The sequence below is a fragment of the Giraffa tippelskirchi genome, chromosome 1 (assembly GCF_054371585.1).
Source record: "Giraffa tippelskirchi isolate mGirTip1 chromosome 1, T2T-mGirTip1v1.2.pri, whole genome shotgun sequence".
NCBI lineage: Eukaryota > Metazoa > Chordata > Mammalia > Artiodactyla > Giraffidae > Giraffa > Giraffa tippelskirchi.
The window spans coordinates 18629108-18643731 of record NC_137275.1 but is presented as its reverse complement, the minus strand read 5'-3'; the positions used below and the strand labels follow the sequence as shown (position 1 = coordinate 18643731).

At 38.6% G+C, this 14624-nt stretch overlaps 1 protein-coding gene across 20 annotated transcripts in view; it reads right to left on the bottom strand.

Moving 5' to 3' along the window:
- LIN54 (lin-54 DREAM MuvB core complex component) overlaps nt 1–14624 on the bottom strand; it is a 63583-nt gene that overhangs the window by 7746 nt on the left and 41213 nt on the right. For 16 of the 20 annotated variants that reach the window (XR_014080385.1, XR_014080342.1, XR_014080387.1 and 13 more), the window contains 7 exons: nt 9538–9754; nt 4477–4550; nt 3932–4129; nt 2284–2375; nt 1411–1482; nt 527–629; nt 233–370 (listed from right to left, as the gene is read on the bottom strand). Coding sequence is in view for 17 of the 20 variants with exons in the window: in XM_081583122.1 (XP_081439248.1) it covers nt 233–370; nt 527–629; nt 1411–1482; nt 2284–2375; nt 3932–4129; nt 4477–4550; nt 9538–9754 (894 nt within the window). In the remaining 3 variants the exon portion in view is untranslated. The remainder of the gene's footprint in view (nt 1–232; nt 371–526; nt 630–1410; nt 1483–2283; nt 2376–3931; nt 4130–4476; nt 4551–9537; nt 9755–14624) is intronic. The other 4 variants (XM_081583199.1, XM_081583217.1, XM_081583208.1 and 1 more) reach the window with 1 other exon arrangement.

Sequence of the window (14624 nt, the reverse complement as noted above, 5' to 3'; positions counted from 1 at the left end):
TGCAAAAGCAAAGTAATTTCCCAATTTACAAATAAAATTTTTTTTGGCTGTGCTGTGAGGCATGCAGGATCCTAGTTCCCTGACCAGGGATCGAACCTGTGTCCCCTGCAGTGGAAGCATGGAGTCTTAACCACTGGATCGCCCGGTTAAGTCCAACAGTAAATTTTTTTGTATGCCCTTTCTAAAGTTATTTTCAAAAGATGGTTAGATCATTTTTCCCAACCCATCTCACCTCATAGCATTCACAGTAGTTCTTAAGACATCCTGATCGTTTGCAATTGCATCCTTTGCTGTGACGTCGATCAGATTCTCCCTCCTTCCCTTTCCCTATCTTAGGCTTAAAAGCTTCTGGATTTCTGTCAAGGCATGCCTATCAAAACAGATCAAATATTAAGCCATGTTAAATCACAGTAGATTAAACTTCAACTCTGCAAAGGGAATTAACTTTCTTTGTAAAATGCTTGAGCTCAACAAAGAACAGGTGAAATGGGAAACTTGTGAGATAAAAGAAATAAAAAATAATCACCTTTATTGCTTTTTGCCTTTCATTTTCATGTTCCAAGTTATTATAACAATTAGTACAATTGCAGTTGTTGCAAAATTCACCATTTGCAAAGCAATCACAATATCTGGAATACGAAAATCAGTGTAAGTCACATGAAAAAGTCATTATTTAAAGAAACACAAAACTAGAAATTATCTTATTTAGTAGCATTATACATGCAGTAAAGCGTTTTAGAAATGTACTTGGAGCCACTTACTTATAGAGTTGACAAAATACACTGATTGTCAACTAACTACAAGACAGGGCTCAAAGGTAAAGCCCCCAACCCCTAGAATTTTGGTTTATAAACTTAGTTCTAGTAGTAACAGCTGTCAACACAAGAGCTATGTGATTTTATGCACTCAAAAGTAAGTTATTTCAGAATCACAAAAAGGAAAAACATGGGCTACATTCTATTAGTGGAACCTGCTCACTTGAACTACTGTCATGTTTCTTTGGATTCTAAACCCTCATAAGACCATTGCTTTTTATTTAACTGTTTCATGTCAAATCTCTTAGTTCAGGACTAACAAGCAAATTAATCAATAATTTAAAAGATTACTCAAGAGTACCATCTCATTTAGGAGACCAAACACTAAGGTCCTAAATGAGTTCAAACTTATTAGTAAGGACAGAGACCACATCTGTCTCATGCTGCTGTGCCTCCCCTGTGGTAGAGACCCTAAAATTGCTTCTCTCTTCCCAACTGAGAGTGTTTGTACACTGTCATATGTGCTCCAGCATTCACTTGTCTGTTTACTTGTGACTTACGAAATCGGTCTGTTAAGAATTTTTAGTTAGCTCCGTTTATTTTTTAAAGCATTTCCAGTTATATCAAATGAGGAGACAGTAGCAAAAAGACTTACAATTTCAAACACAGTGATTTTGTACAATTACAGGGCTTTCTGGGCCGACTGGCAGACTCTGATGGGATTATGCTATATAGAGACACACAAAAAAAAATACACATTTTAATCAATCGAAGGTAACTATGTAAAATTATAAAAGTGTCTAACCTGTAAATTCCTCCTAAAATAAAGTTTTAACAAATATATCCACCTCTAATAAAAGTTTGCTATGTTGTTCCATATACATTAAATTCAAAAAGCAAGTTGTAATGTGAAAAGAAAGGTAAAACCAAGATATGGACTAAAACAGAGAAAAGGAAGTTATCAACAGTTTCTAAAGAACAATCCACAAAAAGTACTCTCTAAGAGAACTAAAGTTGAAATCTCCTAAACTCTTTTGAGATTCAATTATAAAACGTAGTAAGTAGAAAAGGCTGTGTGAGGTTGGAATTCAGGAGGGGAGAGAAGGGGAAGATTGGTTCCATGTAACTAACTAAAGCTTCTCAACCAATATTATAAAGATAGCAATTAATGGATTAAAAAAAACATATAAATGCAAAAAAGCAAGGCTCTAAACAGTAATTTAAAAACTAGGTAATATCATTTTTAAGGCATATTCAGGAGGAGATAGAGAAAGAGAGAAAATAGAAAGAAAATACCAAAACACCTGCGGCTGAATTGGTGAATGGGAGTAAAAGATAATTTGGGAGTTCTCTGACGATTCCTGCAACTTTTCTGTTTAAAGTATTACAAAATAAAAAGTGCTGCAGGGGCACTCTCATATGGCTTTGAGGGGAGAAAAATCAAATACATGTATTTTGAAATATGTATGGATATTTGATGCTGCATTTAACCTAATACAACAACTTAAAACGTATTTAAATAACTCACCCATTGAACGGAAGCCTTGCCTGGGTCTGGATACCAGGTGTTCCAGTAAAGTTAGAGTTGCTTGCTATAGACACATAGGAAGACTGCTGTAGCTACATATAAAGAAAGATAATTTCAGACCCTGTTTACAAAAATGGACAATATTCCTAAATATAATGATGGAGAAGAAGCACAAAATCACCTCTTAAAATAGGCATAACAGAATGGAAAATTTCATACAAAAATACTTACTACCTCATGGAGCTCTTCTAAAGACCCAAAATTAATACCAGAGGTAAAAAACAATGTGAACATTTTAAAGTACTACACAGCACAAATGGAAGAAATTCTTTCACAGAGGAACAACTGTATCAAAATCAGAAAATTCTCGATCAATGTCCTGAAAATACTATAGCAACTTATACTGGCAAGAAAAATGCAATGTGTCTACTTTGCAAATAAACTGTGATCATTTACCACAAGTTATAGAGAATGAGAAGTTATATGCATAATAATTAAGTTTCTATTTCGTACTGATTCTAAATATAAGAAAAGAGACCCTAATGATAAAAATACTGAACACTAATTTTTTCAGCCAGCAGCCAGGTATTATACTCCAAAGTACATTTCTTTACAGTACACAGAAAAATTTGCATCTCTTTTATAATCTGAATACATCAAAACTGAACAACAGCTTAGAAAAGTGAAAGTGTTAATTGCTCTGTTATGTCTGACTCTTTGCAACCCTATGGACTGTAGCCCACCAGGTTCCTCCGTCCATGGAATTCTCCAGGCAAGAATACTGGACTGGGTTGCCACTCACTTCTCCAGAGGATCTTCCTGACCCAGGGATAGAACCTGAGTCTCCTCAACTGAAGGCAGATTCTTTACCATCTGAGATACCAGGGATTGATTCTTACATGAAAAGGAAAACTTTTTCTATCTGCTTCCTAGAAAGCAGCACTCCCAATGAAAGCCAGCCAACTAGACAGTGTGGCTCTCATGCCAAAGATAACCAGATGTCATCTAAAGATGACCAGGTCTGGACAGACCACTACCAGATATGTCACCTAGAAACACATCTCACAGTCTGCTTTCCAAGAACAAGTCAGTGGCATCTTATTCATTACAGTCACAGCCCTTTCTCAACTCACTGGGATGGCTAATCTTGACTCAACCTACTTTCTCTTCTATCTACGTGATCTCACCCTCCCACCAAACTCAGCTCCAAACTGCCTGACTTGTATACCTGACTTGCGTTGTACATATCTAAATGCTAAAGATATATAAAAATAAACTTGGAAGTTTTTATTAACATGTCAAGGTTTTGGGAAGAGTCTTCAACACTGAGTTACATGTTTTTGAGTAGTTTTAGAATGTGACAATGCTAGACATCTTAGACCTGATTAACCTTTCCAAGGAGACTTCCCAGGTGGCGTAGGGGTAAAGAACCTGCCTGCCAGTGCAGGAGATGTGGGTTCAATCCCTGGGTCGAGAATATCCCCTGGAGTAGGAAATGACAACCCATTCCAGCATTCTCACCTGGAGAATCCCATGGACAGGGAAGCCTGGAGGGCTACAGTCCACGGGGTTGCAAACAGTCGACTGAGCACACACGCACGCACACATAAGCTTTTTGAAACGCAGTGACTGCATTTTCTGCCCATACCTGAGTCACGTACTGAGCAGGAAGTACTGCGTAGCCCACGTTTCCTGTTCCTGGAGCTGGCGCCAGCACAGTGCCTGGTGGCAGGTTCGTGAGGTTTGGCTGGATTTGTGGCAGTGGGGTGGCAGGCATGATGAGCCGCTGCTGTGGCTGGCTGGTGGTGACTATTTGAGAAGTTGGATTGATCGGTTTGGGAACAACCTACAAAGAAAGGCAGTATATCAGGGACCACAAAAATAAATTTCATAGCTTCTCAATTCAGTTGAAATCTCTTACACTTAGGGGATTAAAAGGTCCAAACTATTATACATACATAAGCTACAAGGATATACTGTACAACACAGGGAATATACCCAACATTTTATAGTAACTAGAAATGGAGTATAACTATTACAAACTGTCAATCACTATACCGTACACCTGTAACATATAATATTGTATATAAACCCTGCTTTAATAAAAATACACAAATAAATCTTTTCTTAACTTTCAATTCTAGAGGTAAACTTCTGTTTCGGAGAGACTGAGAGAAGTGGCGTGACACTCACTTGTTTGACCGTCTGCGCTGAGACAAGTGGGACGGACATCCGCACTGGGGTGGTGTTAACAACAACTGGTTTTGCTTTGTAAAAAAGGAGGGAGGAAAAGGACAGTTTATTTACAGACAATAGTTGTTTAAAACATTTAAGATACTTAGTTTCTTCAGAATATCCTCATGATAGAGCTTAAATAATTCCACTGGTTTCCTACTTGGAAGAATCTTTAACCAAGAGAGTTATCTTCAAAATTCTTTAACCCATGTACCAGGAACTTACATCTAAGGTAGCTCTAGTCTGCCTGCTTTATGAGGGATTGTGTGTTGTTTAAGATATCCTCCTGAAAAGATTTCAACCTGTATTCAGAGGCTATGTAGATTCACTACTAAATCCAGTCAGACGAAATGATGCATAAATTAAAAACTGCCATTCAGGAGCGTGGGTTTCCATGCAGTTCTATCTATTTCTACCTCTGTGTTTATCTTCAAGGCAGAGAAAATATCATTCTTGTACAATTCATTATTTACAGAGCACTACTAAAAGGCAGCATAGCAGGAAGGTTAAGAACATTGTCCCCTTAATTCAACTACACTTCAATAAAAAAATAAATTAAAAAAAAATGAATATAGTCTCCTAAGTCATAAGTCAAGATCGGGGATTCAAACCCCGATCCTGCTGCTTTCTCACTACTTAAGTTCTCTTTTCCTGTATCCTCACCTGCAGTGTAGGGATAGTACCTCCCTTACAGGGTAAGAGGATTAAACATGTTGGATTAAATATGTTAATTCATGAAAATTTATTAGAACTGCGCAACAAACAGCAAGTGCTCAACACATGTTAGTAGCCATTATTGTTACTGGTGTTGTTACAACCCTCACTGCTACACAAATGTCATTGTGGACAGTGTTCCAGGGAAACTACAGTACAAGACACTTGCTCAAAGAGATTATTACATTCAAGCAGAGCAGATTAGACAAGTACTCTAATAAAAATTAATTAAAAAAAAAAGAGATAGCACTGTAGGTGTCCAGAGGAGACGGAACATACATCTGCCTGGCAGGGGATGGGAACAGGAGGAGCTGCATCCCGTGGAGGACAGAGCTTGAGATGGGTCCTGACCGACGGCCAGGCTGCAGGGCGGGCACACAGACTGGAGGAAGGAGGTCACCACAGAGGCGGGGCCTGACACTGGAAAGCTTCGCCCTTGAAGCTTCTCTTCACAAAATGCTTGGAAACAGACAAGTCTGGCTGGGACTAGGGGTTAAAAGTAGGCTAGTGCTGGCAAAAAAAAAAAAGGCAGCTGACTGTGGCTGTTTTGTTGAAGGTTTTGAATGTCAGGGTACAGATCTGTATACTTCATCTGTATTTTTAATTCAGTAGGCGATCAGAAGTTTCTGAGCATTGTGACGTAAAGAAACATTATTGGAAGAGCACAAAGAGAAGCTGTTCGTGGCAGCAGCATGTAAAACCCAACAGAGCTGTGAGGAACAAAGGCAGTTAGAAGAGTACAGAACCGGAGCGCCTGACCTCGGGCGATGGCCGGGAATGGAAAGGAGGGAAGAGCTAAGAGTCAGGGTGGCAGGGAAAGGATGGAGAGAGATGTAAGCACAAGGGAAGAAGGGGCAGCCATCCTGGAACTCTCAAGTGACAGGGAAAACGGTGGCCATTAGAGCGAAACATTCAAGGATGCGCTCATCGGAAGGGAAGATGAAAGCCGACATGGAGAAATGGTGTGAGACGATGAAATTCAGGAGACGGGCTGGCACTAGACCTGTGTGTTTGGAGCAAAAGACGTACAAGTTCCAATCAAGCCTACTGCCATTTCCACAGTCTACAGGAGGGATCTGAGAAGACAGAAAGGACATCCTTCAGGTCTTATTTACACCAAAGGCCTGGAGCCTGCAATGAAAGAGAGGCTGAGATAATAAACTGCTGCGGACACTGAGACAAACTGTTCTGAACAGTAAAGAACAGACTTCCTTGAACAGAAAGGCTGTTAACAATGTTAAGAGGTTTTTTGGGTTTTTTTTTTTACTTTTGGCGGGGATGGGAGGGTTGATGGCTGAAGACAAAAAGTTGAGAGCCCTGGAAGAACATGAGAGAGAGAGAGTGTGTGTACTCTGATCTGAAAGGGTGCAGCTCCCCCCTCCCCCGCAGCAAGGTAACAAACGAGGGAGGGGGGAGGTGGGAAGGGGAGAGACTTCCAGGAAGAGTGCATGGTCAGTGCTAGGGGCCGCGCTCTCTCTGAATATACTGAACTTCACTAAAGTGACCCGTGTTTAACATAAGGGTCAATCCTATGGTAGATATGAACTGGATCTTGATAAAGTTGCTATACGAAAAAAAGTGTATGACCATGAATTACAGGAGCAGTGACACCTGACACCCAATTTGAAACTGTTTCCTAGTCTGATTTGATTTTAATACAGGTTAGACTGGTCTCAGCAATACTATGAAGAATTAAAAGATGAATTAAAAAGAAATTGAAAGCCTGAATTCATGCCTGGGACATAGAAGAGGGGGCTCTCTACACCACCTGTTCCTTGAAAAGGCGACACTGGGCACTGCTTCATGAGTGTGCAAGCAGTGATTTGGAGATAAGTGCACAGAAATGTAGGAACTTTCCTGGTGGGCTGTGAGATGACGAGGAAGGAGTGTGCATCTTGCCCTTATTCACCTCTCAAGGGAGACTTGAGTGGATCTCATTTGGATTAGGACAGTGGAAGTGTCCCACGTGTGCGTGCACACATGCATGCACACACTAGCACACACACATGTACACACACACAGCTAGAAAACTTGGGAACTCTAGGTTTACATTAGCTTGGCATCTGCATGCTGGGTTTTAACTGAAATCTGGAGAATGGAGGAAACAGAAAACATAGTGGCCGGTAAAAAAGAACATGATAAAATATACATGGGGTGGTGGTGGTCATATTGATGTTACATGTCTTAGTCAACAGTCTAGATTTCTCCTCCTCAACTTTTGAGCATGGTCCCACATTATCCCTACTGCAGCTTTCACAGAAGTTGGCATAATCTTTAATGTTTTGGTCTTCAATAGGAATTCTGAACAATCCTTTTAGAACAGTCTCCTTCTAAACTTCAGAAACCATACCTGCTTTGAGGGCTTTTAGTTTCTTAAGTTGATTTCCTCCCTCACCAAGACTGTAGCTTATACTCTAAAGAGGTTAACTAACCAGGCAATCTTCTGGGTCCTTCTACTGTGCTACCTGCCACCCAGCCAGCAATTAACATGGCAGAACCTGTGACTACTGGCGTCTATATGGCTTTGATGGGAAAATGGACAAGATGAGGCCAATTCCCTTTGGCTTTTAAGTAAATCCCTCATAGGGAATCAAGCCTTTAGAAAGATTTTAGCATGTTTCATGAACTAGAGTGACTATTTAGTATATCTCTAATGAAAATAGAGATATTAATTCATTATTCCTATGAAATAATATCTTTTCTATACACCCAGATCTTCCATGGGATAGGAGAGAAAGACAAAAAGAGGAAAACTGGGTGAATAGAAGGAAACAGCATGGGTAGTATATGTATGCAAGCAGGGGGGAAGAGGGAATAGACAAATGTGAAGGAGATGGAGAGGGGGTAACAGAGAGAGAGACTGAAGGAAAGCAAAAAAGGAAGCTATGGAAGCAGGAGGGGGTGAGGGATTGCAAGGAGGCAAAGAGAACAGAGAAGCAGAGGGAAGCAGAAAGACAGATGTATGGTGGGGAAAGAAGAAACCAGTAAACACACCAGAATTATGAAACACCCAACCCATTCCTCTAACTCTTCCTGGATCTCCAGCTTCCTCTTCTGCTCACACCAAAGACTTATTCTTGATGATGAATAAATCAGTGTTAAGTCACACTGGAAGTGGATGCTCAGCATATTTGCATACATACAAACATAAAATATAACCAACTGTATCTAGTGACTGCTTTATATCATTCTGATATCTAAGAAAACTGTAGCACTGAGGAGCACTTCCTAAGTAATGAGAGAATACAAACTTGACTCCCTTAGCCACCAGTACATGCAAATGTCATTTTTCCTCTCATTAAGAACACTATAGTAAAAGATTTTCTTTCATAATCAGTTTAAAGAGAGAACAGAAAATATAATTACTTGAGGTGTCTAATTTTAATACACACCAAAATACTATTTCCCTAATGCATCTTCCGTTTTCTCCCACCAGTCATTTGTAAAACAAGTTTTTTCTTCCACTTTCCCTTAGACTTAGATGAACGAGCTATTAGCAATGGATAGCTCCAACCCTCTGATTCCTTAATAAAAATGAAGGAGCAAACAAATGGTCTTTAATTTGTCTAGTTACATCCAGTAAACAACGGATCATTCACCTGCCATCTGACACTGATGGAATATGCAGTGATCCTCCAAGGAAAAAAAATCAGACCCTAAATATAAGCTGTCCTGATTCTTTCATTTTCAGTTTTTTAACAAGTAGGTAAATACACATAAAGGTTTTATGTGTGAATCTGTGTATGTACATCAGGCAGCTGGAAGGATTAGGCACAAACAGAAGTAGGACTACTAACAGGAATACTTCCCGGGAAAACTACAATCGAGCAAAATGACATTTTAACTGATTTTCATTATCAATTATACATTCAAAGTACATAAAGGATGAAAGTACATACTAATCATTTATACCTTGCCTACTGGTCATTTCAACTGACCTGAAACCCTGTGTAGTTTAGACAGCTTTGTAGTTTAGAAAAAAAGATTATAAATAATTTGGCTGCCTTTAAATCAATCCCACTGGCATAATGGTAGGTTTTTAAATCAGCAATCAAATGGCTACCCACAAACTGATAAATAATCATCTGGTATTATAGCACACTATGTATCAGTTTCTAGCAGAACAAAATACTATAGTTATATACAACTGGGATATATTCTATTTCACTGCCTTCTGCAACAGCTGCTGATTCAAACTCTCAGCTGAAATGCCTGCTTAATCAGGATTTCAGCAAGAAAAGGATCACTTCCTATGATAAGGTTTAAAACATTCATTACTGTTTTTTAAAAAAAATGGTTACCAACCTTGCTGGAGAGGCTGAGTGTTTGTACTGGGATTCTGACTAACTGGCTGGGTTGAGCTACTGGCTGTTGTGGCAGTAACAAGTCGGACATAATGAAACTTGCTTCCAGGCACTTGAATCTGCTGGACATTGGGAGCAGTTGCCAGAGGAATAATTGTCTTAAACTGTGATGTGCTCACGCCTCCGACAGTGATGGTCTGCACAGTTGATTTCACTGCCTATTAAACAATACAACATGGCTATCATTAATCTGGGATTTCACTTTCCTACTCCTTGGCACTTATGACAATTGCTCAATAAAAGAGTATGTTCCTGAATTTCATCAACAGCTGTTGAAAGGAATGACCTGTTCAAAGAGAAATGAATAGTAATGAAAACACCAGTGTAACCAAAATCAGTGAGTTCTATCTTCCATCTCTAGTAGTTAACTTCCTTGACAGTCCAGGTCAGATGACTTGCTATGAAGAAACTACTGCGTAAATTACAAGCACTCACACAGTTTTGTTAATTATCAGGTAAAATTTGTAAGAAAAAATTATTTCAAAACTTTCAGAATTAAGCCTCATTTTCAACACAGAGGAAAAAAGGACACAGATATTTGGTTTTATTGCTACCCACCAAATTAACTATGGCAAATTTCATATTCACATGTCCTAAAGGAAAAAGAAATCAAAAGAAAAGCCTTCATTAAATCTAGCCAATTCTGGAAGGCATATATATATATATAATATCCCACAGATACAACTGTACCCACTAGCCTATGGGCAGAAGGCCAAACTCAGTCCAAAATTACAACTATATTTTGGTTGGTCTAGGGAAACTAATTTTAGATGATTCAGATCTGAGTCAATATAATCATTTAAAATCCTTTCCTTCAGTCCAACAGAAGCAATGTGACTTTCCAAAAAGCTAAATGAAACATCAAAGGCAGAAAAGAACAAAAGTCTTTTAAGATGTCTCCAATTAATGTTTAACCAATGTACAACAGGCTGTTGTACAGAGAAAAGGTCCAGACAAAATTCTCTAGTTCTATGGTACTATTTGATAAAGAAGTACACCCCACCTATTCTTCAACCAGCCCTCATGCTAAAAGACAGGTGACATGAGGGAGGTAGTCCAAATTCATTACATGGATAACAATTCACAAGAGAATAATTCTAAAGAATTTGACCATTTTCATAAAAGTACAGGGGAAAAGGGAAGAGTGTCATTTAGTTTGGCAACTCTACAATAGTCAAAGTACATTACTTCAGCATAAAATAATTCACATATTATCATTAGGCAGAGGCACCACAAAGCAGATTTACAATCAAGATAAAACAGGTTGATGGTCAGTGAGTTAAATGAAAATAAACAGCTTAAGAAAATGTACACATATGGAAGCTACTTAAAAGTCAAGCAACCTATGAGTCAGGTGTATAACGATGCAAGAGACATTATCTTTGGGACATCAACTCTAAATGGAAAAAGAATATTATTTTAAGAAACAAGGTAGGGGAAAGGGGGGAGGATAGATAAACTAGGGATTTGGGATTAACAGATACATATTACTCTATAGGAAATAAACAAGGACCTACTGTATAGCACAGGGGATTATATTCAATATCTGACAATAACTTATCAGGGAAAAGGATCTGAAAAAGAATAGATATATACATGTATAACTGACTCACTTTACTGTACACTTGAAACTAACACAACACTGTAAGTGAACTATATTTCAAATAAAATTTGTCTTTAATAAAAAAATAAAAATTTTGTTAAAGAAACAGGGTGCTTCAGATATAATAATTAATACTGGATACTTAACATACACAGAGGACAGTGCTTCTGAAAACTCTAAGATTATCTAATTTGAATCTAACAATCACATTATGAGCTAGGTACAGCACGGCACAAGTACGGGGGCTGGTTTAGTTAAGTTTGCACAGTATACTGTTTTTCCAACTCTACTTTCAATTTTTTTTTTCCTTTCTTTTTCTTTTGGCTCACCACGCAGCTTTCAAGATCTTATTCCCTGACCAGGGATCGAACTTGGGCCATGGCAGTGAAAACACTGAATCCTAACCACTGCACTGCCAGAGAATTCTCTCAACTTCTCTAAATTTCAAACTACAGCTCTTACATGCTGTATATAACTGGGTCTCTGAGGACAAAATCACGTATGACTATACATCAGTATACATCTATTTACATCCAACAGTTAAATAACTATGTGTATTTAAATCTACCTTTGAACTATTTCCATCTGAACGACCTGTCCTCTTCTGTTCCTTTTTCTCTTTTTGCCTGCTTTAGGGTTAAATGTTTTATTATTTATTTCCCCCATGGTAGTTTGTTATTTATATATATTATGTTACTATTTTTATATAGTATTACCCTAGAGATTACCATGTTCAATGTTGGAATTAAATCAGTGATTTAATTCAGTGATACTTTAAATATCACCCAGACAACAAAAGAACCCCAGAACACTAACATCATTTATTCCTGCTCCATCTTTGTGTTACAAAAATATGTAAATATTTTTAAATTCTCCATTTAATCTCAACTCTGTATTCATTTAAATATACCCACAAATTTACCCTTTCCGTCCTTTCTATACTCTTTCTGTGCTTCCATTTGGGATTATTTTCCTTCTGCCTAAAGAACTCACTTTAGGATTTCCTTAAGTGCAGGTCTGCTGAGAAATTCTCTACCCTTTGTTTCTCAAAAAATATTTAATCCTTTTTGTTTAATCTGTATCTCTTTTGCTGACAAACTCATCTACTGAATTCTTAATCTCAGTTTTAAGCTTTCAGTTTGAAAATACTCATCTGATCTTTTTTATAGCTTTTAATTCCCTGCTGGAGTTCTTCCTCTTGTTAAATTGTTGTTCAGTCACTAAGTCGTGTCTGACTCTTTGCAACCCCATGGACTGCAGCACACCAGGCTTCCCTGTCCTTCACTATCTCCTGGAGTTTGCTCCAACTCATGTCCATTGAGTCGGTGATGCCATCCAACCACCTCATCCCCTGTCGCGCCCTTCTCCTCCTGCCCTCAATCTTTCCCAGCATCAGGGTCTTCTCCAATGAGTCGGTTCTTTGCATCAGGTGGCCGAAGTACTCGAGCTTCAGCTTCAGCATGTCCTTCCAAAGAATGTTCAGGGTTGATTTACTTTAGGACTGACTGGTTTGATCTCCCTGCTTGTCCAAGGGACTCTCAAGACTTTTCTCTAGCATCCCAATTTGAAAGCATCAATTCTTCGGCACTCAGCCTTCTCTGTGGTCCAACTCTCACACCCACACATGACTACTGGAAAAACCACAGCCTTTGACTACAAAGACCTTTGCTGGCAATGTGATGTCTCTGGTTTTTAATACGCTGTCTAGCTTTTAAATTCCTGAATATACTATTCTTAGTTATTTAAAAAGCCAATCTGATAATTATACTACCTATACTTGCTCTGAATACTTTGGTTTGGTTGCCTGATATGCTTAATGATTTTTTGACTAAGTACCAGGCATTGTTCATGAAAAATTAAGTGAATAATTTGAGGCTCAGAATGTTTTTATTTTCCTCCAGAAAGCATTCACACCAGCTTCTGGCAGGCAGTTAAGAGTAGGGGCAGGTTCACTCCTCCCCAAAGTAGGACTCCAGGGTTTACCTAGCTTCCTTCTCCTGTTGGGGCCTGAAGCCAAAGTTTTGTCCTTGAGGTCTGTAAGACTGAAGGTCTGTTCAGCTCCTCAACTCTCTGGGACCACTTTCTGCTTTTCTTCTCAGTCTCTCAGCCACACCTCACAAATGCCCTAAGGGAAAGGGTCACACTGAACAACAGGCGACTTCTCTAGGCTTCCCTTGACTTCAAGATGGTGACCTATAAGGTCCTGGGTCCCTTGGTGGGTCTCCAATGCCTTCAAACAAATTTTTAAAATACGTTTTCTTTTTCTTTTTAGTTGTTCTTGGTGGGATGCTTGGTCTTCACAAGCTAGTTTTGTATAGTCAAAAACAGAAAATCCAGACTGAGTTTTAATCTTGGTTCCAACATTTCCTAGGTGAGTGACCTTATGCAAGTAACTTAGCTTCTCTGAGCTAAGTTTCCTTATTTGGAAATCTTAAAACGGCACCTTTCACATAGGATTGTTATAAGGATTAACTGAGCTAAATTATATAAGGTGCAAACAATAACTAATCACATATCATTGATATAACACTAAAAAATGTGAGCTGCTATTTGTACTATCATTATGCCCATTATAGATGGAGAAACTGAAGCTCAGATAGATTTAGTTAACTTCCCCAAGTTCACATAGCTAAAAGTAGCTGAGTTAGGGTTTGAACGAGAGCCAAGTCTGAAGCCCATTTTCTGTAGACATTTGGGCTTCCCTGGTGGCTCAGATGGTAAAGAATCCACCTGCAATGAGGGAGACCTGGGTTCGACCCCTGGGTCAGGAAGATCCTCTGGAGAAGGAAATGGCAATCCACACCAGTATGATTGCCTGAAGAATCCCATGCACAGAGGAGCCTGGCAGGCTACAATCCATGCAGGCTGTAAGTTGAACATAACTTAGCAACTAAACCACCACCACAGGATACTGAATAGAAGTATAAATAACATTTTAAAAAACTTTTTAATTTTGAGATAATTTTAGATTGCATAAGAAATTGCAAAACTACTACAAAGTTCCCATATGCACTTTCCCCTCCCCCCCAAAAAATCTCATATAACCATAGGACATTATCAAAACCAGGAAATTGACATTTAGTATAATACTATCAACTAAACCACAAAACAGACCTTAGTCAGATTTCACCAGTTTTTATACACTTTTTTGGATGTACACTAATGATTGTATAGATTCATGTAACCTACATCACCATCAAGATACAAAATTTTTCCATCACCACAAAGAGACTCTATTGCACTTCCCTCTATATAACAAACCTAATTCTTGGCAACCACTGATTAAATTGCATTTTTTAACACCTAAAATAAACTAAGTAACATATCAAAGCTACTAATTTTGTAAAAGACAAAAGCATTTGAATGCTACACTTAACTGCTTTAAGAATTTCCAAGTTGGCACCTTCCTTGGAGTAGCCTGAGAA